This window comes from Octopus bimaculoides, chromosome 7 (assembly GCF_046866305.1).
Source record: "Octopus bimaculoides isolate indiv1 chromosome 7, ASM4686630v1, whole genome shotgun sequence".
Classification (NCBI taxonomy): Eukaryota; Metazoa; Mollusca; class Cephalopoda; order Octopoda; family Octopodidae; genus Octopus; species Octopus bimaculoides.
In genome coordinates this window covers 12570987-12595293 of record NC_142934.1, presented here as the reverse complement: position 1 = coordinate 12595293, position 24307 = coordinate 12570987, and the positions used below count along the sequence as shown (strand labels likewise).

Below are 24307 nucleotides of genomic sequence, written 5' to 3'. Positions count from 1 at the left end.
TGGAACAGCCTGCTCATGAAATTAACATGCAAGTGGCTGAGTACTCCACAGACATATGTACCTTAATATAGTTCTCAGGGAGATTCAGTATGACACAGAAGGTGACAAGGCTGGGCCCTTTGAATTACAGGTACTACTCACTTCTGTCAACTGAGTGAACTGGAGCAACATGAAATAAAGTATCTTGCTCAAGGATACAATATTACACTAAGCATTGAATTCATGACCTTACAACTGCAGCCAAGATCTTAGCTTTATATTTTACATTAAAGGAATTAACACAGGAGTGGCTGTGTGGTTAGAAGCTTACTTCCCAACCACATGGTTTCAGGTTCAGTCCCACTGCATGGCACCTTGGGCAAGTGTCTTCTACTATAGCCTCGGGCTGACCAAAGCCTTGTGAGTGGATTTGGTAGACGGAAACTGAAAGAAACCCATTGTATATGTGTGTCTGTGTGTGTGTTTGTGTGTCTATGTTTGTACTTCCACCATCGCTTAACAACCGATGTTGGTGTGTTTACATCCCCGTAACTTAGTGGTTCAGCAAAAGACACCGATAGAATAAATACTAGGCTTACAAAGGATAATTCCTGGGGGTCGATTTGTTTGACTAAAGGTGGTGCTCCAGCATGGCCACAGTCAAATGACTGAAACAAAAAAATAAATAAATAAAAGAATAATTAAATCTATATTTCTGTTGTTGAAACAAAAGCAAAAAAACCAAGAAACAAAATTGAATGTGTAACTAAAATTACAAAATTTACTTTAAATTCATAGGTTCAAAGGTGTTCGAGAGATTTATGATGGTCCAAAATATACTATTGAGAATGATGGTGAGAAATACACCCTCACAATTAATGATATTTTTGGAGAAGATGCGGACGAGTATTCTATTCGGGCAACAAACAAAGGAGGCAGCCGAAATTCAAGAGCTGATCTGGAGATTAAATGTATGTTGAAAGATTTATATCATATTGTTTAATTCAATATATTATAGAAGAGTAAATTCTGGATATTAAAATGGAAGCCAAAAATCCTAACTTGTAAATTTATTTTAAATAGTTTTTTATGTAATGTTTGTCATCACTTCAACGTGGTTCCATATGAATATTCTTTTCTACTCTAGGTACAAGGCACTACATTTTGGGGGAGAGGCCAGTAAATTAGATCGACCCCAGTATGCAACTGGTACTTAATTTATTGACCCCGAAAGGATGAAAGGCAAAGTCGACCTCGGTGGAATTTGAACTCAGAATGTAAAGACAGACGAAATACCACTAAGCATTTCACCTGGCATTCTAACGTTTCTGCCAGCTTGCAGCCTTATGGCTCCATACAGATATTACTACCAGTTTTAACTTCAAAAAGAAGCCTCCTCTAACTGGTTATTAATGCAGTCTGCACTCAATATATATTGCAAGCAAGGGAGTGAACCCTTACCATCTTCTTGCTACTTGACAGGACCAGCAGACTGTCCAGTTTCAGGCTATTTTTGCCCATCCTCAGTACTGGACACCTGTCTGCTCGCAATATATAAAAGAAAAATGACAATCAGTCACTGATGTTGCAACAAGCAAAGTTGCTAGTTAGAAAATCTCTATAAGAGATAAAAGTAATAACTACACAGAGAAGTAATGTTTGCTGCCGCTTCAACTTGGCTATTCTTTACAAACCAATGTCACTACCATTTTTTCACCTCAAGAGGAAGCCTTGTCTAGCTGGCTATCGATGCAATGTACTTTTTGTTATTTAATTCAAATCATTATTACGACGAAGGAAGGCAAGCTGGAAGAATTGTTAGTCTGTTGGGCCTAATGCTTAGCAGCATTTCTTCTGGCTCATTATGCTCAGTGTTTGAATTCTGCAGAGTTCGACTTTGTCTTTCATCTTTCAGGGTTAATGAAATAAACGCCTATGAAATATTGGGGGTTGGTACAATTGACTTACCCCTCTCCTAAAATTACTTACCTTTTGTCAAAATTTGAAACTATTATGATAAAGAAATCATTAATTAAAACTAATTCAAAGCTTTTTCATTCTTGTTTACTCTTTATAATATTTTTCCATATTTCCCATTTTAGCTTCTCCCAAGATAAATGTACCACCTCGTTTCCGTGACATCTCAACCTTTGAAAAGGGCGAATCTGTAGTATTGAAAATACCTTTCACTGGCAACCCTAAACCAACAGTGAAGTGGATCCGTGATGGTGAAGAACTCCGTGGTGCTCATTATCATGTAGAAATCACCGACAGACATGCTATCCTTACAATCAAAGATGCAAACAAGGACGATGATGGACCCTATAGGCTTAGCTTAGAGAATGATCTTGGTGCTGACAGTGCAATTATAAAGATTCAAATTAACGGTAAGAACCTTTGTTTCAACTTTGGAGGAGAGAGAGAGGTGAGGAGAGAGAGAGGTGAGGAGAAAGAGAGGTGAGGAGAAAGAGAGAGACATGAGCATGAGTGACAGGAACAATTTCTCTCTGCATATACACGTAGAGAATTATGTTCACACACATAACCACACACAAACACACATGCAAAAAGCGAAAGGGAGAAACATTAAAATGTCTGGTGTCAAATAAGTCAGTGTTGAATTAGGGATGTCAAATAAATGGCACCAAAACCTTTTGCATCCCTTGAAAACAGCTGGAATAGTGGAATGTTGAGGTGTTATTAATAGCCACAAGTTACAAAAATTATCTTAATAAAATAATATCCTAATAAAAAATTTGATATAATAATAATAATAATAATAAAATTGTGATAACAATATTAAAATTTTTTATTTATTTTAATAAAAATGGATAAGAATATCAAACTAACCTCACACCCAATTTCCTCAAGAAAAATGAAAAAAAAAATCCTTATTAATGGCTTGGTGAAAGAATCCAGTCTCTTCAGGTGTCAATCTGAATTAGATTGCAAACCACTTGATAATAAGTTTCCCCAAGTGGTAATAATAAAATATTAACTTTAAAAATCCTGTATTCTTTGATTTTAATCGCTAGAATTATTTTTAGTGATATTATGTGAAGGTGTCATTTAAAAATTTTTCTTGTTTTAGATCGACCTGATCCACCAAGATTCCCAGTTGTTGAAAACATTCGAGATGATTCTGTTGTATTGTCATGGAAACCACCATTGAATGATGGAGGTAGCTTTATTACAGATTATATCATTGAGAAACGAGAACCACCACATCAAAACTGGGTTAAATGTGCATCTACAAGGTAATTTGTGCTAATATTTTTTACCCTAATATTTTACATAAGTGTAAAATAGGCCTTACACTTATATATAAGTGACACTCTAACTATGACATAAATTTTTAGCAAGGAGATTATTAAATGAAGTAGATTAATAAGTAATTTTGAAATGAAAATACGTCATGGACTCTTTTAATTAGGAATTTACCTGTTCTCTATGTAATGGTCATTAACATTATTCCATTATTTTACTTAACTTTTTAACCTAATATTTGATCTAATATTTAAGAGAGTCTAGGCTGTTGTTGCTTAAAGTTGAATGATGAATCTGCATGCATATGCAATGCAGAAGATTGTTAAAGACTATCTCTCCTCCGCTGGGGAAGACTGCTGACTTGAGCCAATACAATGTGTCACCAGCGTCATCACAGGTACTACTATTTGAATACAGTGCCATGAGAGATACCATAAGGTCTCTTGCCTGACATTCTAACAGTCCCTGCCCTGACTACAATCATTGTTTTTGATATTTATTGTAGTTACTCAGCTCAGTATAAATGTTTGATATGAAGCTCATTTGGATCTTAGGGTTAACTACGAAAATTTCAGAAAAAAAAAAAAAAAAAAATTATTATATTTACTTGTGTTTAAGTCATACTATTTTATACTTGAATTTAACTGGAAAATCTGGGTCCCTATGTAGGGGAAAAAATGTGTATCAAGATTTAATACTAAATTAAGGGTATTACTTAGACATGAATGAGACATATACACAAATGCAACTTATGCATGAGTAAATATGGTATTTCATAATTATTAGCGTTTTCTAAACTGACTTTATTCATGAATGATACTGTCAATCTTTATTAAATTTCCAACTTTGATGGAAAGGGTGAAAAACACCATTAAAACCTATGTCAATCAGGTTTAAATATTAATACATGCAAAAAAGAAAAAGAAAAGCTGTCCTTCAAATCTAAAGGTTTAAAGTTTATGAAAAAATACTATATAGTTAATATTATGTAGACATAATTTAAATATCAGAAGAATTTTAGTGACAAAAAAAAAATTAACAATTGATCTTAGAATTATTTATTGATTTAAAAATTAACATGTTATAGATCAGATTTATACATAGTAAACTTCTTTCATAACAGAATGTCCTTCCACAACATTACGGGGTTGTCAAATGAAAAAGAATATGAATTTAGAGTCATTGCTGAAAACTTTTATGGACGCAGTGATCCTTGTGAAGAAACAGAAGCTATTCGTACTGATATTCCAGAAGATGTTAAGAAGAAGAAGCAGCGTGAAGGTATTAAGGAATTAATTTTTTCATTTAAAAATGGAAAAAAAAATGTACTTGATCGAATTCTGTAAGCACTCTTATTCTGATGCTTAATTTTATTTTTACTTTTCCAGACGAATTTGGTCGTAAGATCCGATCCAGCTATACAGGACCAAAGATCAATGATTATGATAAATTCTGTAAGTATTTAAAAATTTATTCACAAATATATCAATTTCATTATCCTTAACATAGACCAATTTCTTGCTAAGGAATATTTCATAAATTATCTGAACCTGTTTATTATTTGTGATTATATTAAGGATCAAATTCATTCACTAAAGATTTGAATTTGAACTAAATATATGAAGAGGAAGAGGTAGAGCACAAATAGCTTTTGCAGATCCCTGCCCCTACCTTACTGGTGAGATCAAAGTGGCTGATGCCCAGAGCTTGAATATCTGCAAGTCAATCCTTGTAATAAAAAAGCAAAATAAAACAACTGAGGAAGAAACCAGTAGTTTGTTCAGATGCTTGCAGTAGAGTAAACACTACTAAAAGCAACCTTATATTGCAGAAAAATTTGTTAGAAGCCATCCATGAGACTTGAACTCACATCCCTGTGACTACTGGTCATGATACTTTACCTTTAAGCTAAACTGCCTACAAGCAAATTCTTCTGCAATTTTTGAACTTATAAATAAAGCTTTTATAGACACTATATGTGAAATATAAGGATGTTCTATCTTATTTATGCTATTCAGCATCATTATTATGCATTTGAGAGTAAAATATTTCCATATCTGTATATGGCAATACATCTCAATGCTTCTAAAAAAGCAAACTTTGTTTGTTTACATACATCGTACTACTAAAAGCATTAAAGGGAATCAGATGATGATCTTAAACTGGCTGGTGTGATAAACCTATCACCTATCACACAGTATCTTGTTTTGCTTCTCATATGCTTAGTCTACATTAATGATGTACTAAAAAGTGTATACTTTGCTACTACAGAGTAGAATGCACAAAATATTTTGTTTTAGACAAAATGATAAACATTTTTTTAAAATTAGTATTTACACAACAACCAGTAAGCAATACATTTTTTACAATATAAAATATACAATGCACAGCTATCACTTCTATGACTAAAAGTCTTCATCTTGTACTGATTTTTAATGGAGTTAACTTTGACTTTTGTAAACTTTTATCACTATTATAACATATAATAAATTAATGATATTTTTCTTATTTGAAATTATATAGACGAAGATATTTGGAAGAAATATGTCCCACAACCTGTTGAGATCAAATCAGGAAGTGTATATGATTATTATGATATTCTTGAAGAATTAGGAAGGTAAATGTTTTGTTTAGACACAGTAAAGTTTCAAAATTATTTTTAATTTGTAAAGACTTACTTCCTGTGAAACGTAGACCATCGACAACTCGTCTCCACTAATCTTAACCCAGTGCTGCCTTTTAAGGTCTCCCTCTCCTGGGTCTTGTTGGCTTTTAACTGTCAACAGCACTTCTGTTATTTTGCTTTTTCTCTAGGTTTGGATGTTGGCCCTACACAAATCCATTTTCACCTCTGGGATGAAGTGGTCCATATCAGACTGGCCTCTATCATTTAACATGTCCAGCTCAGGTGGACCTACCAAAAGCTAGTGCTCTGCTGGCATAGCTTCCAGGATCATTGAGGTACACAAGCCAACATACTGCACAAATACTGGACCTTGTGGTGGAATTTGTAGAGAATTGAAACTTAATTTAGAGAGATATTATATTGTAGTATGTTTTATATTAATTACAAAATCCTATATTATTGATAGAGTATCTTATAATTAATTACTATCCTGTAATTCTTTATTTCATATATAGTGATGAATAATTGAAACATATTTCTTAAATTCAAAACCTAAATGTAAAGAATTTCTATTTAAATGTATGTGATATGTACTGAATGTACTATAGTCCAAGAATATAATTTGGAAAATCTGAGGAATACATGTAGTAAATAATACTTTGTTTATCTTATTCTTTCTAGTGGAGCATTTGGTGTTGTTCATCGTTGCATTGAGAAGTCAACTGGTCGAGTTTTTGTTGCTAAATTCATCAACACACCTTATCCTCTGGATAAGGTAACTGTTAGAAATGAAATTAATGTGATGAATCACTTACATCATCCCCAGCTCATGAATTTACATGATGCTTTTGATGATAAATATGAAATGGTGCTAATTTTTGAGTTGTAAGTATAGGCTGTTTATCAGTTCATTTAGAAACTATTACAATTATACCTCCTTTGGGTGTGTGATTTGTCTCTGTGTCTTTGTCTTAATGAACATGTGAGTTTTGACTGCCTTTTATTTTTAAGATTAAATACCTTTTTACCAATAAGTATGCATCCCTTTTCTACATAAATGTCAGCCAAATATTTGGAAATAATTATAGAAACTCCTGGTGATACTGGATATTCAAGTCTGTATATGGAATGAGTGCACACAAACATACACAAATATATGTATGTATGTATGTATACATACACAAATATATGTGTGTTTGTGTGTATACACACACACACACACACACACACACACACACACACATATGTGTGTGTGTGTGTGTGTGTATGCATGTATTGTGTGTGTAATTTCAATGGTTTTGTTACCTTAAAAATAACTATAATTAAAAAGTGATCAATATAGAAACTACTATACTATTTGTGATGAATGAAGTATTTTGTTAATTTTTGTAATCTGTTATTAATACCAATTCTCTCATGGCGAATTGCTTTAACCTAGCAAAAATGTTAAATAAACAAGAAAAAATATACTTGTGTTTACAAAGATTGGATTATATTTTAGGAAATAATAACTTTTACTTGAATTCAAACAATAATTTCAATTCTTTTTATAGTCTTTCTGGAGGAGAGCTTTTCGATAGAATTGCAGCTGAAGATTATAAGATGTCTGAAGCAGAAGTTATCAATTATATGCGACAAGTCTGTGAAGGTCTTAAACATATGCACGAAAACAGCATTGTCCACTTAGATATTAAGGTAAGTGGAGAAACAAAACAATAACAAAAAATAAAATAAAGCATGTATATACTAAAAATATATATAAAAATTTTTCATTTTTCAGTATCAAATATTTAGATCATAATTTATAAATTATTTATTAAAAACGCTTTTCTAGATGAAACGCTTTTCAGATATTTCAAAAGTTTATCTTACATTTCTTTGAGGAATTTTTTTCTGTTTAAACGCTGTGTGATAATAATAATTTCCTATGTAACATATGCTAATGAAAATCTTTTAGATATTATTTGTTAAAAAGAAGAGCAAACTAATACAATTGTATATTGAGTTGTGACAGATAGTGTTTTAAGTAAGATAACTTAGATCTTGGCCATGTTAAGCCCAGGTCATCTTTAACTTAATAGCACCATTTGCAATAGTCCTTTAACTCATGTTTTGTGACTTCATAGACCACTTGAGTTGGAAGATATTGTTTACAGAGATGTATCTGGGTAGCGGAAGTTTGTCTGGTATTTCTTGGAGGAATTTGTCCAGATACTGACTAAACGTTAGAGTCTTTTTTCATCAATTTATTTTGGAATTACATTGAATGAAACAAGATCAGCCGAAATAAAAATGTTGTGTCACAATATTGTTATATAATGTGAGCTCAATTTTTGTAGAGGATTTTTGTAGGTTCAGGGGTCAAACCTTAGCTGGTCTTGGTAACTTGATAATTCATTGGAAATGTCCAAAGTTTTATCTTGGGTTATTTATATGTGACAATTTTATCCAATGTAGGGCAGAACAAATGTGGACATTGAGGTGGCACATGATTTGTTGTGGGTTTATTTTAAAAAGTGGATTATGATGTCTACTAGACAAATGGCAAGCAACATGTGAACTGAAACTGTAAACACCAATATTCCTACGAGCAGACATGCTTGAATGAATGTACTCATCACAAAGAAATCCCCCTTCATATTTAGGACTTTTTTTTCATTGAATGCTTTGTGATTGTGGTATTCTAATACTTTTAAAAATAAAATGCTGTTTTTATTCTACATTACAGCCAGAAAACATCATGTGTGAAACAAAGAAAAGCACACAAGTTAAAATCATAGATTTTGGTCTGGCAACAAAATTAAACCCTGATGAAATTGTTAAAGTTACAACAGCCACTGCAGAGTTTGCTGCTCCAGAAATTGTTGATAGAGAAGCTGTCGGCTTCTACACAGATATGTGGGCAGTTGGAGTACTTGCCTATGTTTTGTAAGTAAATTTTGTAAGAATATTATAATGGAAGTTATAATTTGTGAAACTTATAATAATAACACTTTTGATACATGTTTAAAAAGGAAAATCATTTTCGGTTTCAAAGTTAAAATCTAACATTTCAAGTCAAATAACTTTAACATTAAAATTGTGATTGAACCAAATTCGATGACTGGCACCTGTGCCAGTGGAGCGCTAAGAGCACCGTCTGAGCGTGATCATTGCCAGAGCAGCTGTCTGGCTTCCATGCCAGTGGCACATAAACACCACCATTTGAGTGTGATCGTTACCAGCGTCGCCTTACTGGCACTTGTACCAGTGGCACGTGAAAAAAACATTCGAGTGAGGTCGTTGCCAGTGGCACTGGACTGGTTCCTGTGCAGATGGCATGTATAATACACCATTTTGAGCATGGCCATTGCCAGTACCGCCTGACTGGCCTTTGTGCCGTTGGCACGTAAAAGCACCCACTACACTCTCGGAGTGGTTGGCGTTAGGAAGGGCATCCAGCTGTAGAAACTCTGCCAGATCAGATTGGAGCCTGGTGCAGCCTTCTGGTTCGCCAGTCCTAAGTCAAATCGTCCAACCTATGCTATCATGGAAGGCAGACGTTAAACGATGATGATGATGATTAAAGTTGTACTTATGATTACACTTTGGATATTCCTTAACTATACAATGCATTTTAAGTATGTTTATATTTATTTTTGAAGTTATATAAACAGAAATTAAAATTATAAAAGTATCACTTTGATTTGTGATATACATTTTAGTCTAATAAATATTTTTTTTTTATCTATGAACAGGTTGAGTGGATTATCACCTTTTGCTGGGGAGGATGACTTGGAGACTCTACAGAATGTCAAAAGATGTGATTGGGACTTTGATGAAGAAGCATTTAGCAATGTTTCTGCAGAGGCAAAAGACTTCATCAAAAGACTTTTGCTCAGAAATCCAGCGTAAGTATTCTCATTCTTTTGAAATTCTGTTATTTTACTTATTCCTATCCTTGTTTATCTGCATGGATTAGGTAATAGTTAACTTCCTAACATGCTAGATAAAAGATTCAATCCAGAGCGTGTCATATTGAAAAGACTGTTGCTGTAATTGTATCATCATAAAAATATTATCTAAATGATAATTGAGTGTCAAGGAAGAATGAGTCCAAAGATAAAAACAAAAATTGATATAAATCACAAAAGGTTACAAAATAATCTACAGTGCATTATTGAAATCTTTGAAAAGGTAACTTGCATAGTTCTTTGTTTTTTCTTGCTCTGTCAACAGCTAATCAAACCAAAATATCTCTCATTTGCGGTTCGGCAAAAAGAGACCAATAGAATAAGTACTAGGCTTACAAAGAATAAGTCCCGGGGTCGATTTGCTCGACTAAAGGTGATGCTCCAGCATGGCCACAGTCAAATGACTGAAACAAGTAAAAGAGAGTAAAAGAGAGTGTTAAGACATGTTCATTGGTTTCATTTGTTTCTTTTTCAGGAAAAGGTTAACTGTTCATGAAGCAATTGATCATGCTTGGCTGAAGGTAGGTGACACATTCAGTATTTGGAAAGGCAATATAACACATCAAAATACGTTTTTAGATACGACTCTTATTATACTTATATATTTATGTGAATTAATTATTATATGATAGTGATATTTTTCAGTGGGATCAAGTTTTATTTTGAATTTTAGAAAAAATTCGAAATGGATGTGAAGAAATAAAATAATCATTCAATACATTTGAACCATTAAGCATATTTAACTTTCATGACAGTTCCATAAACAGCGTGAAATAATAGCAGTAGGATGTAATATCCTATTCAAATATCATAATGCATACTAACTATTTTATTTCGTATATATTTAGTATGGATGCTTTCATTATGTACTTGGCATGTTCATTGTTTAATAATGAAAAAATAAAATATCATGTCATGTCTCATAATTAGACAATTAAATTTGGCCTCAGGTAGTGAAGGTCTCTGAGCTAAAAATCTCAAATTATTTTCTTAAAACATTTATATTATCATAAATGATTTATAATTGTAAATCAGGATCAAGAACCCTAGGGTAGCAGTTAGGTCTAAAAAGAAATGTCTATGACACTTTTATTCCCATTTGGAGTCGCCCTACTTCAGCTTTGTCATTAAAACCTTGGAAAATAAATTAATGCATTACTCCCTATCTCTTGGGTGTTAGACTGCATAAACCACATGCCTATATACAAATAAATTATATCTTTATATTTGTTAATACAAGCTATGTTGATGATCTAAAGACTATTTCCCCTGAATTCTTGGGTAAATATACGTGTAGCTGTATAAATAAAGTTAGAGAATGAAAGAAGATAGATTTTATTGATAAGTTGTAACAATTTTGTTATGTAAAACATTTCACAGACGTAGATAGGTGCAATGCAAACTGAGAGCATAAATGCTAAATCAAGAGCTGAAAGGCTGGCAGTTCACATTCTGTCAATAATAGTGTTCTGTGTACATGTAGCTAAAATATAACTCTCAATAGCTGAGTCCATCTGCCTTATAGTGTACTGCATAATCAGCAACTACACTAGAAAATTAACAATCATTGGTCAAGGTCAGTTTGTTCCCTGCTCAGCACTGATCAGAGAGAGCTATTTATACTACTACAAAAAGTGTCAAATTACAAGAATTGTAATTCTATGTCATAAGTGGTGGGCATAGTTGTGTATGTTTGTCTTGACTAATATAGATATATTGATAAAAACAGCCTTCCACATTAGGTGAGGTTTATGATATTTGATGATACTGTAATATCTCTGTATATACTACTAAGGGGTCTAATTTGGTTAACCAGGCCAATACCTATGCTCTTATAGATCAACATTCTGCCAAAAAATGAATTTATCTTTTATCTATTTAATGTCGCAGGAACTAAAACTGGACAACAATGTAATCGATCACAGAGATCTATGAAAATACAACTCTGATACAGATGTATATATATATATAAAAAAAACTAACTGAATTAAGTGATGCTTAATAAATTAAGCTTGGATAGACTTAGCAGAAGCAGAAGAGTTTTACTAAAGCAATTCTGTTTGATATTAATTTGTTTCAACCTTTTATATAAATATCTAACCATTGATGAGGGTATATAATGAAAAATAAATATTTGGTTAATATAGATAATGAGGAACTATTCAAAATTTTAATGAGAAATTCACTACCTGAAAGCCAAACTACTTCATAAAAACATTTTCATTGTCATCCACATGCAACTAATGTTATTAGCTTGTTTCATTCACTCAAAAATGTTCATCAGTTATTCAGTGTGTTGCATGCTGATGACAGACCAAAACATACATAAAATCAATGGAGGACATATGAACATCAGAGTTAACATAATATGATACACAATTTAAAAGTTTGACTTTTTTTAATAAATAGACAATGTAATTTTTATACAATGGACTTGTATTTTATTAACTTTATTTATTTCATTTAGATGAAAATATATGACTGTTTTAAGCATTACTGGTATGTTTCTGTTTCATATATAATGAAAGTAATTAATGTATTGATGTACAAGCATAAGAGGAGAAGGATATAGAGAGAAGATAGGTGGCAATATAGAAGTAGTTAATATTTCCTTGTAAATATAAAATTGATAGAGAAACTGTTCTAAAATGTATACTTTATATACCTAATATGCAGTATAATATATATATATTTCTTTTAATTTAGAGCCTTCGTTTTATCCATTAAAAGAATTACTTAATTTTATTTCCTAAATTTCTTATAAGTGACAATTTGAAATCTAAAAAAAATTGCAAATTTTTCTAGTTATTATCAGAAACGATGACAAAAATATATGACAGTGAAGGCAATTTCAAACCTCACTGGGTATTCTAAGTAATGAATCTTATTCTGCAGATTCTCATATAAAATGTAGATATTGTAGATTCTAAAATAGATAGTTTATCCAGTATATGGTATTTCTATTTTATTGTATTTCCCTTTTCCCCCAAAACTTTTATTATTTATAACTGGGGGTTAATCAAGAATCCTAGAAAAACAATAAGATTCCCATGACTGGGGCCTTTCTGTTTCAATTTTCTCGTTAATTGTTGTATGGTTAAGATAGGTGTTGTTAATGTTTGATTTTAAATATTATAAGTTAGTGGTAGAAAAGCTACATCTCTGGGGAAAGAATCTGGCTCTTTAATGCAGGTTCTGGACTGCAAGTTAGCTGTTGAAAAGATGCATCTTTGAAAAAAAAAAAAAAAGAAAATTGGTTCCTTAGTGCAGGGTGTAGAAGAAACTCATTGGGTGTACCAGATGGGAAAGAAGAAAGTTCATCACATGGGTTAAGATGGAGGTGATATAATGAAAAATAGAAAGACCCCTTGCACCTATTGTAAAAAGAAATGGGGAACAGAAATTTAATTTTATGTGTTAGGTGTTGATGAATAACACATTAAAGATGGTGAAATTTTCTTGTATGTGGCAAATGTATGGGATTCATTGTTTCATGTGTGTAAGTGTGTGGGAGATAGAGAAGGAAGTGTTGTCATGTTTGAGCAGTATTAAATATTAGCAGTTGGTCAGAGATCAAATATTGGCCTGAAGGAAGAAAATGAATTTTTGTGGTAGTCTTTGTAATGTAGAATATCCATGATAGATTTTTCAGGATTTATTTAAGTCACAATTGAGTTTGGATATCTGAACCAGTAGTGTTAAATGTTTGTTTACGATATATCACAAATGTATTTTAGTGTTTTTAAATGGTTCTAAGGTGTCAAGTCCCTGCAATTGAATATTTTAATGATTTCTTTTCATGGTGAGTATGCATGCTTGAATAATTGCTGATAACTGAGAAAGTAAGGTGATTGATAGTGGAAACATATGATCTTAAAGACATATATTTCCACTAGAGTAGTTAAAAGTCTTTGCTGTAGATGTCCAAGTTCAATATACAGGTGAAAAGGGAAGGGAATAGGATCCACACAGATACAAACTTTGCAAACTTAGTGGAAAAGTTCAGGTAGAAATTGGTTTTTGAATAGAAAGTAAACAATTTTTACTTAAAGAATAGGCAAAGGTAAAATTTTTAAAAAAATGTTATAAATATGTTCTAAAAGAGATTATGTTGGGTGATTCTTAATAAAGTAAAGTCATGTGATATGCTTAAATACACAACACTGAATATATAATACAATTCTTTCCTATGAATAGAATTGTGGTACTAAATATTCTGAAATGCTTTCACAATTTTCCACTATTTTGAACTTAATCAGATTATTTATATTCTTTATGGCATTTGACACACCAAAATTGATTTTGAATTTGCAAGCATTTATTAAAAACGTTAGTGTAATTCAAGATGATGTATTGATAGTGTATTTAACAATAAAATCACCTACGTTAATTATGCTGATATGAGCTTAAGATTCTCCTTTGATTGCATTATAGAAATTATTCTATATATATATAAACATTGTTAAAAAATAAAAATGTTTTAAAGAATTAAAAATTTTAATAATGAGGCAGAGAATTAAATTTTCCAGTATTTTTCGATGCATATTCTTTTAAATAATTTGAAACAAATAAGCTTGGAATTTACATGTTACAATAGAGAATATTTAGCATAATTGGCAAAATAACAGATGAGCAACTTTATGAATTTAATAAAGACAAAAGGAAAAGTAAAATGACAGCCAGTGAAAATTTTAGAAAGATCATACAAGTAAATAAATAGAAAATAAACATTTTCAGTTAGTTAATGATATACTTGATAAAAGAACATTAATTTTTTTTTTTCAAAGATGAATGTATTAACAGTTATGTTCTTCATTTGTAGTCTGTAAATAATGCAAAGTTTACTCCTAAATTTATTTCAAGGAAGAAATGGACTTAAATCATGTGACTATTTTGTTACATTTGACATATACAGTGACCACTACAACTGATAATTAATTATTCATTTATTGGTTTCCCATATATCTTATTTAGTTATCATACATTTCAAAACTACCAACTAATCTAATAATTTTTACATATAATTATGAACTTATTATAATGATCAATTTATTATATCTGAGTTATATATATATGTATATTCACAATATGTATATGTATATATACATATATATTATATACATACACATAATATTCACTGTTTTATTCAAATCTTAGTGGGTTAACTAAACATGTAAATAATCACCCATAAAATGATTCTAATTTCAAATGATTACATAATATTGAGAGATATCCTTCATGGCTTACTTTTAAAAGATTACTTTATTAAATTAGTGAATTAGAGTAGACATATTTCCTGCAGGCAGAGTTCTTGATGTAGTCTTGAGTGATATATGTTAATTTTATTTCACTTATATCCCTGTTACTCTCGAGGAAAGACATTTATCTTCTGCTGTAAATCTCTCAATAAATAAGCACATTTTCCATATCAGCTTAGCTTAGAGTATGTCAGAAATCGATGTACACATTTATATTTGGATTTACCATTTAACAGTTACATACATATGAATAATAATATACTATGAAGTGAAACTGAATTAAACTAATCACAAATTTTAAAGTCTATAGAACATCCTTTTAAAAGAGATGTTTTAATTGTCATCTTAAATTTATGGAAAAGTTAACTAAAAGTTAACTAAAAATACTTTAGTGGTATTTAATAATTTTGAAAAAAGAATCACAAAAAGTCAATGACATGAAAATAGAAAATTACTATTTTTAAATCTCACAACGAGAGATATTCAGCAACAGTACTTTGGAGTAAAGATTGTTTGCCAACATAACATGGCAGTCCCGGTCTAGGACATGAAAATACTTGCAATATCTTTTATTAGACAGTCGTTTCCAGTGAACAATAATTTGCAAAACAAATCTTGATAACGAAAAATTAAAGCAATAGATACTATTTCAGAATATTAAAATACAGGAAAGAAACTTGCAGTAAAAGAAAGAATTCAAGCTAAATTTAATATGAACGAAAAACTAATACACTCCACATAGTACAACTGGTATTTATGCAGTCTACAATATAATTTTAGCAAAAAGGCGAAGTTTATAAAACCATCTGATAGAACCAAAGTAGTTGGATCGTCTTTTTCTTCTTACTGTTATAATTTCATCATTACCAATGTATTAATATCAAATTATTTAAGAAGGCATAAATTGAGTCAACAGAATCTACAAAATAACAAAGCATATCTAAGTCTTTTTCTGTTTGCTTCTGATTTCATTACTGTACAATTTCAGATGTACGTAAATAACAGAACTTGTCTACAACTTGTCTACAATGTGTATGGCTTTTTATGATCCTGTATATTGGATTCAACTCTTTGACATACTTGAAATTCCATTTCTTCTGTGCACACATTTGTTGTACTTACAAATCTCTATCCTAACCAAATAAAGTAGTCAAATGAGCTAATTAACTGGGAATCATATTTATGTATCCATGTTAATGAAGCAATTTCTAGGTAGCCCTTGAGAAAGGCATATTGCCACTCATCTCTGCCAATGACATCTCATATATGAAATACAATAATTTGAGATCTGAACGCACCGTATTTTCCCATAGCTTCCTTGTCTTCTTTTTACAAGCATTTTCCACTATCATAACATGACATTATCTCCTTCTGTGCTTATCAATTATTGCCATCACGTATCTATACCAATGCTGTCATCTCTCCTGCATATATCAGCCATCGCTCTCTCAGCCCATTTGCATTTGGCTTATCTTGTTCATGCAAGTAAACTCAGCATATTCAGTGGATCGTTGAAGAGCTTTGAAGAAAATAAAATTACTACGTTTCATTTCTGAAACATAAAACAGTAACACTTTTAAGAAATGAAGGAATGAAGTAGATATAGCTGTGTGGTTAAGAAGTTTGCTTTGGAATCACATAATTTCAGGTTCAATCTCACTATGCAACCCCTAGGTCAAGTGTCTTCTACTATAACCCTGGGCTAACCAATGGTTTGTGACTGAATTTGAATTGATTTGTTGAAGATGTTCAAACTAGATATCTATTTTAATAGGATTCATTCAAAGGAGCAACAAAATATTCATCAATTCTCAGTCATTTTCCATTCAAAATATAAAATTTTCATTCAGTTTCCAGCCTATTGACATAAACATACTTCACTTTATGTTTTTTATAACTGAATTAAATTCAGCTGATGCAAGTTCTTGTGCTTACTTTAGATTTAAGTCAGCTGGGCAGACCATTATGCAGTCATTCATTCTCTCATTTCAACTCATGCTTCCTCACCATTTTTCTGCTTTTATCACCATATTTCTTTCTGTGTTGCTATCTTTCTGTCTTTGATCTTTCTGGATTATTACCAGATAAATTTAGTGCCTTTTGCAAAAGTACATCACCAATGATGAGAAAATTACTTACAATTCAAAAGCTGAAAGTTCAATACCTTGTTTAGTATAAAAGCTTAAATGTAATAATGCTTAACTTTTCCAAACACTTTATCAAAATAACAATTTTTTTAAATATTTACTCAGAAGAAAAGAGGTGGTGTCCATGATCTTTGGGGCTCTCCCAGATTGGTTATAAGACTACAGCTGATTTTTAGCTTGAATTAATATCTGTAAAAAAATGTAGTTAAGAAGAGAATTCCAGCTGAAACCAGTAGGGGTGAGGAAGGATTGCACTGTGAGAAACTGTTAGGTGAAACACAGTAGAAATTATGAATAAGAATTTGCAGTTAGGTCAGGTGGGCTTGACTAAGGATAGCATACAGTTTCCTAGTTCAGTGGATCAGTAGCCATTTTGGTAATGATCACAGAGGCAGAGAATGGGACGTAAGTTGTCAATCACCTGAATGATATTTACATAGTGGAGCCATGCAGTCTAGTACGTTTGTGTAGGAACAGCACCATCCCAGATATGTAATCAATACTATGTAATTCACACTTCAGTTATAGATCTTAATTTAGATTAATTCTGAAGCTTAAGCAAAGGTCTAAGGTTTTTGTCAAAATGTGAGATCACCATATGTTCCTTAGCAAAGATTTTGAAGCTTAGCAATTGCAGTGGCTTTGACAGCTTTAGTTCTGTGTTGTTCATTTGTAGAAAGGGTGAAGTACAAGTGCAACACTGTTTCTTTACTATGTTAGTAATTGTATCTTGATGCTTTACTAGGTTAAGGAGTAAGTATGAAGACATCTTAATTGAACGTAGAGAGCATTTGAGTGTGAAATGTTAAAAAAGAGTAGAGTGGTATGATTTGTGTAAATATGTGTGTAGTTTTAAGTAAGCATGAAAGCCATCAATTTATGGAAAGAAGAAAACAGAAGACATCGCAGAATCCAGATTTGATAGAACATGGGTCAAAAGCAATCATTCAAAGGAGTACCTGACTACAATGGTGTGCTTGACAAGAAACCTTTGATCAAGAAATTAAAGAAAAATTACTCTTTGGCAGGTATCTTGTTTAGAAAGTTCTCTAACTGTCATGGATGAATTCTTCAATAATCTTAAGGACTGAAATATTGCTTTTGCTAAAGTTCTTGTGGGCAAGAGATCACTAATGCTCATGTGGATATCTAAACCTTCAGTGTGTTTGGCTTTAAGATAATATACTGTAGTCAGTGAGTGGAGATTAAGGAAGTTTTTTTTTTCACACTGTTCACATCATCTTTGAGGTGATGGCAATAGGAAGTAAGCATGATGGCTGCTGGCAGAGTCAGAAAGAAAGCTCTGCTTAGAAATAGGACACTTATCATATGTTTGCATTGATTGGGATATTTCACTGTGAAGACAGAAATATTGAAGAGTTGGTGAAAAGAAGAGGTAAATCAGATGGAACATTTACTGTTCCTTCTTGCTGGGGCGAGTGAAGTTGAGCACTTTATGATGCATGAGAGAAATTAGAAAATGATAATGTGAGAACATTTTTTTGTGTGTTTCTGTGTGCAAGTGGGAATTCAGAACAAAATGAGGAAGGCTGCTTCTTACAGGCTTCCCCAACAACTACTCATCATCAGAAATGTAAATAACAAATCTGCTATTGACATGGCTTGGTGGATAGGAGAGTTTGGAAACATTATCAGGGATAGGAGGGTTTGGAAACATTATCAGGGATTCCTTTAACAAGCACCATAGGGTTACAATTTAGGGGGCAAGAGAGCTTGCATGCAATGCAAAGCATAGATGCACACTTTTCTTTTCTTGGGAATGTGAGTGTTAAATGTCTCAGTGGGGTATATTTATGAGTATAGCATCAATCACCTGATTAGCAGTCCCAGAAGAATTAGGGGAGAGCACATTTTATTAGTTATGGATAGACAACATAGAATTTGAAGAGTTCTATTCAGTTAGTAGGAGAGATGAACTTAGAAGAATAGGTAAAAGTGACTTTTAGCCAGAATAAATGAATTTAGGTTTCGTGAGTGGGATGAGCGTTACAAAGAATAGATTCTACACAAGCAAAGATTCCACCTTTTTGAAAAAGGCTTGAAATAGATAGAGCAAACTTGGCAACATAAATGGGTTAGAGGCAGGGGATGAGACTTTGTTTTAAACAAGAATTGTAATTTACATTTAGAAGGTGTTAGAAAGTTATGAGGGATTAAACTGTGGTCTATGTTATTTTTAAACTTTAAAATAATTCTAAATTTAAATGATTGTTTGGTAGAAAAGATGAAGATGATAACTAGTTTCAGGAATTATCGCTAAAAATTGTTAGTTCCTGTAATAATCCAGACGCAATTAAATAGGCTGTGTGAGTGCCTCAAAATATTGTTGAAAGTCACAAAGTGAGATAACAAGATACAGGGTTAATACCAGATAGTAGGGCAGCTTACTGAATGATTACTGAGGATTTGGGGCCCTTGTACTTCCTGAACTCCAACAGCAGGACTTGAGAACTTTTTCCACTGGTATTTTCTTACAATCAGTGGCATTACCCAGTAGGAAATGTAACTGGAAGCCGTGAATTTAGAAATTGTATTATCCTCAAATACATACAGGAACAAACTTCAGTTAAGGCATTTAGGAGTGAAATATCAGTGTCAAATTAAATAGTATGTTAGGCGCTATCCATGAAAAAAAAACACAATTTATCTTGAATAAATAAATCCTATGTATACATAAGCTTGTTGGAAATCCAATTAATTACACAAAGTAATTATAGTGTCTAATTCAAGTGACATAGATCAATTATTTTTAGTTTTCTTTTTTATTAATGAGCTCAATCATATTGTCAATGCATTAAGATCACAGCTAAATGAATGCTAAATAAATATTTTATTGAAAATAAAAAAATATAGAAATAGACTAAATAAATAAGATTTTTATAACATGAAAAATCTCCATTATAAATTTTACCTTATATATAATTAGTGCTTAATATCAGTTTAAGTTTGCAAGAAGAATTAAAAACTAATTATTTTTAAAATGGTTTAAAATGTTGGTTTTGCAAGGATAGATGAAAAAATGGTTTTGCTATAGAAACTTATTTTACTGTTTGGAATTCCCAAACCAACTGAACTAAATTTAGTCCTATTACCTAATTTGTGAATAGCAGTTGAATACCTAAGCAACTGAGAATTATATTCTCTGCAAAATGAAAACAAAATTACAGTCTTCTCAACACTGTAACTTGCTTATAAACAGCAAACTCGAAACCCATTGTAACTCTTTCTGATAATGCAGCCCTTGCATTATCAGCTACAACTCTACATACAAGTTGTAGTGCACCTGAGCTCTGCAGACAATAAGCTCATTATTATTATTTTTTCAACTGTGCATTCAAAAATTACATTCTCAAAATGAAATAACATTTAATATTATGATAAAGTCTATGTTATGCCTGAGATATTAAAACTTGGGGAATTCTGAAAAACATTGAAATATAAATATTTACAACTTGCACGATCAGTTGAAGCATTTGACAGTATTTAATTATTTGTATTAATTCCCTTCCTTTTTAGACAGAAGTATATTTTAAAACATTAGTTCATGAACTAATATCTAGTTGAGGGGAAGTACCTCAGGGAAAATTTTGTATACAAGGTATAAATGTAATAGGGATTTACATAGATAATATAGTGAGATGAAAATTTTGATTAACTGAGAATATTTCTGCAGTCAATATACAAAAACTTTGAAGACGGCAAACTGGCAGAAACGTTAGCATGCCAGGTGAAATGCTTAGTGGTATTTTGTCTGTCTTTACATTCTGAGTTCAAATTCCACCAAGGTCAACTTTGTTTTTCATCCTTTCGGGGTTGATAAATTAAGTACCAGTTGCATACTGAGGTCGATCTAATCGACTGGCCCCCTCCCCAAAAATTTCGGGCCTTGTGTGTAGACTAGAAAAGAATATACAAAAACTTCCTCTAGTGGAGTTTAAAAGTCTAAAAATCAACAAACAAGGGAGTTAATTTCAATAAAACCAACTAACTAATATTAAAAAAAATATAGACAATGCAAATGTGAATGCATCATGTTTCTGATAAACCTAAAAGGTGAAAGAAAGAAAGTCTGTTAAGTCTGATTAGATATCCTCAGTGAAGCAGATATATCTAATTACCCATCCACCTTCTGTGTGTATGTGTGTGTGTATGATAAGTAGTAAAGCATAGATTTTACATATAGTTCATAATTTAATTATGAGCTTTGTGTGAAATTTATGCTTTTCACTTTTAATTCTAAATATGCTGGTCTCAGCAATTGTTCAGTCCAATTTTGTATATACATGCAAATTTGTTTAACCAAGGAATTACTGCATTGTAATAATACATTGTGATGTTAATGCTGCATTGTGAGTTGAGCACTAAATTATCATGGATATATTTTTTGATGTTTATACATCAATTATAAATATATATGTAGATATTGTGATGAGTGTTAGTCTTGTCAACATCATAGAATATGGAGATCTATTAAAATTGAAATATGTCCACTGTTTTCACCAGCTGACTTTAAAGATATGATCCACTTCCATAGGCATCTTCTATATTTTCTACAAATTTCACTTAGTTGATTTTGTTGGGGTTATTTCTCTTGTTTGTTGTTTTTAGACTTTAAACACTCCTAGAGGGAGATTTTTTCTAGTGACTGTATTAAATTATCTCAAGTGACTGAAATTTTTCACCCTACTATATTTCTATAACTGACATATTTGTTTAATAAGATAGTTTTCTTCTATATATTTTTATACTTTGATTAATGAAATTATTTGCAAACAAGGAGACTAGTTTAATTACTTTTTAGGTTTAAGATATTGAAATATTACGTAAGATTAAATGAAAAATCTAGAATTTCATTGGTCAACTATGATTGAATAGTAACTTTATTTAGGATATCTGTCTGTCAGCCTTCTGTAATTGAGCTCTGTATGAACCACTATAGCATGCAATGTAAAAACATTATCTTCTAGAGTAGAAACAAATATAGATATATTCAGATATTCTCATAAATAGAATAAAAATTATAGTCTTATAATTTTAAATGAACAGGAATTAAATTTTATTTTTAGTATAGATCAAAATAGTGTTATCAAAAGAGTTCATATTGAAATTATTTTTGTGAAAAGGGGAATAAGGTTTAAGTGTATGGGACATATTGCATTTGATTTTGAGGACTCAGCAACAATGTATAGGCCAGAACATTGATACTGGCATGCTATTGTTCGTTTTTCACTTTTTCCAGGTTTTCGAGGAGGAAGTCCAAAATACTGACCGAGGGAAGGTATAGACTTCATGCTAAGTTTTTACCCCTACTGCCTCTTCTGATCATTCCCTTAAAAACTGTGTTCAGAAGTTTTACAAACCATTGGTTTTTGATATACTGTTTTTGCTGATCTTAATTGTATATCTTTTAAAAAAAAAAAATTCTATACTTGAAAATGTCTACACACTAAAACCCTGATCTAATTTTCTCAAGGAGCATCTTTCTCAGTGTTTTATGTATATCCCTAATGCTAATGAGCTGCTAGAGAAATACAGGATATACGTAATAATCTACTGAACTATTTCCATTTTACTTAATATTCATTTGATTCTTTTTGCAGTTTTGCAGTATTGAATCAAAATGTGACGAGAAATTAATTGTACTAACAGTATTAATTCTTTTCTAATTTAGATTGTGAATTGATAAAGGGCAAGATAAACAAAACAAATATGTGGAACGATATATATTTATCATATAATATCGTTATTTAAATAATATAACTAGGAACACTTACATAGGTATTAAACAAATAGTTTATATCAATAATTTAAAAATATAATGAAAATCTATGGAAACCAAAATAAAAGTCATATCACTTAAATGTTTCTGTCAAAAATAAATATGAAATTTATTAAATGAAAAAGCCGAAATTCTTCCAACAAACGATATAAAACAATATGTTTTATGCCTTATAAGTTATATACACTACTTCTCTTAACTTAGAATAAAAAAAGCAAAGTATTTTTGGATTACATATACATGTACATGCCTCTGTTATAGTAAATTTATATATAATACATTCTTACATGATCATCACTTTGTATACATCAATCCATGCTAGCATGGTTTTGGATGGATCACACAGTATTTTCCCCCTTGGTGCATTCTCTCATCATCTAGTTAGATGCTGCAACAGAGAAAAAGGGGTCATCTCTGAAGTCATGAATGCAGTTATTTTTGGAATGTCTTTGATGGCTGGATGTCCTTCATACCATCAATCACTTATACAGTGTGGACTAAGTGCATTTTATCATGCCACCAGAATTAGTGAGGTTATCTGAACTGAAACAAAAGAATCCTCTCTATACTGATCATTCCTTTCATTTTTTTTGTTTTTGCTTATTTAATACAATTTTTATTGCTGGATTCACATCGTCTCGGCAATCACTTTATAGTGTGGCTGGTGTATCATATCATACAACCAGTAGTCGACATGTTGTCTGTGGTGGAATTGAAAGAGTATGCTATGCACTTCCATCATTTGATCTTTCATATTTTGGCAGAATTTCTTACAGATATATGCCCTTCCTATCACCAAACACCTGACAGTGAAGATTGGGTGAATTTTGTCATGCTACTGGCATTAGAGATAGTATCTGTGTCAGGATTAAAGGGTCCCCGCTCGACTTTTAGTCATTCAGAGGTACTACTAGGTGGGTGTGTTTGGAGTACCCAACCTTGTAGGGAGGACATGTTCACAACAGCCATGTATTTCTTTAAGTAGTGAGAGGTGTAACCATCAAGGGACTGATCGTGGCAGTTGACCACTGGGGTAAATACTGCTTCTGTTATGTATGTAGGTAGTAAATAACATACAAGGTCTATCTGAGAATAAAACTGATTCTGGGAATTGAAAGCAGATACAGAGAAAAGAAAGCTAACGGTCATGATTTTATAAGTTAGGAACAAAACTGTGTCATTGATCAAGATAACCACGATAGTGCTGCAGCATGACAACAGCCACTTGGCTGAAATGAATAAAAGAATTAAAGAATAACTTTTAAATCAAAAAATAA

General features: G+C 31.6%; 1 protein-coding gene across 1 annotated transcript in view; it reads left to right on the top strand.

The window, feature by feature from the left end:
- LOC106869746 (twitchin) overlaps nt 1-24307 on the top strand; it is a 238288-nt gene that overhangs the window by 178400 nt on the left and 35581 nt on the right. Inside the window, exons 74-84 of the mRNA XM_089354884.1 lie at nt 778-950; nt 2082-2366; nt 3071-3236; nt 4370-4527; nt 4635-4700; nt 5770-5863; nt 6554-6757; nt 7426-7567; nt 8601-8800; nt 9610-9762; nt 10301-10346. Of these exons, the coding sequence (XP_089211010.1) occupies nt 778-950; nt 2082-2366; nt 3071-3236; nt 4370-4527; nt 4635-4700; nt 5770-5863; nt 6554-6757; nt 7426-7567; nt 8601-8800; nt 9610-9762; nt 10301-10346 (1687 nt within the window). The remainder of the gene's footprint in view (nt 1-777; nt 951-2081; nt 2367-3070; nt 3237-4369; nt 4528-4634; nt 4701-5769; nt 5864-6553; nt 6758-7425; nt 7568-8600; nt 8801-9609; nt 9763-10300; nt 10347-24307) is intronic.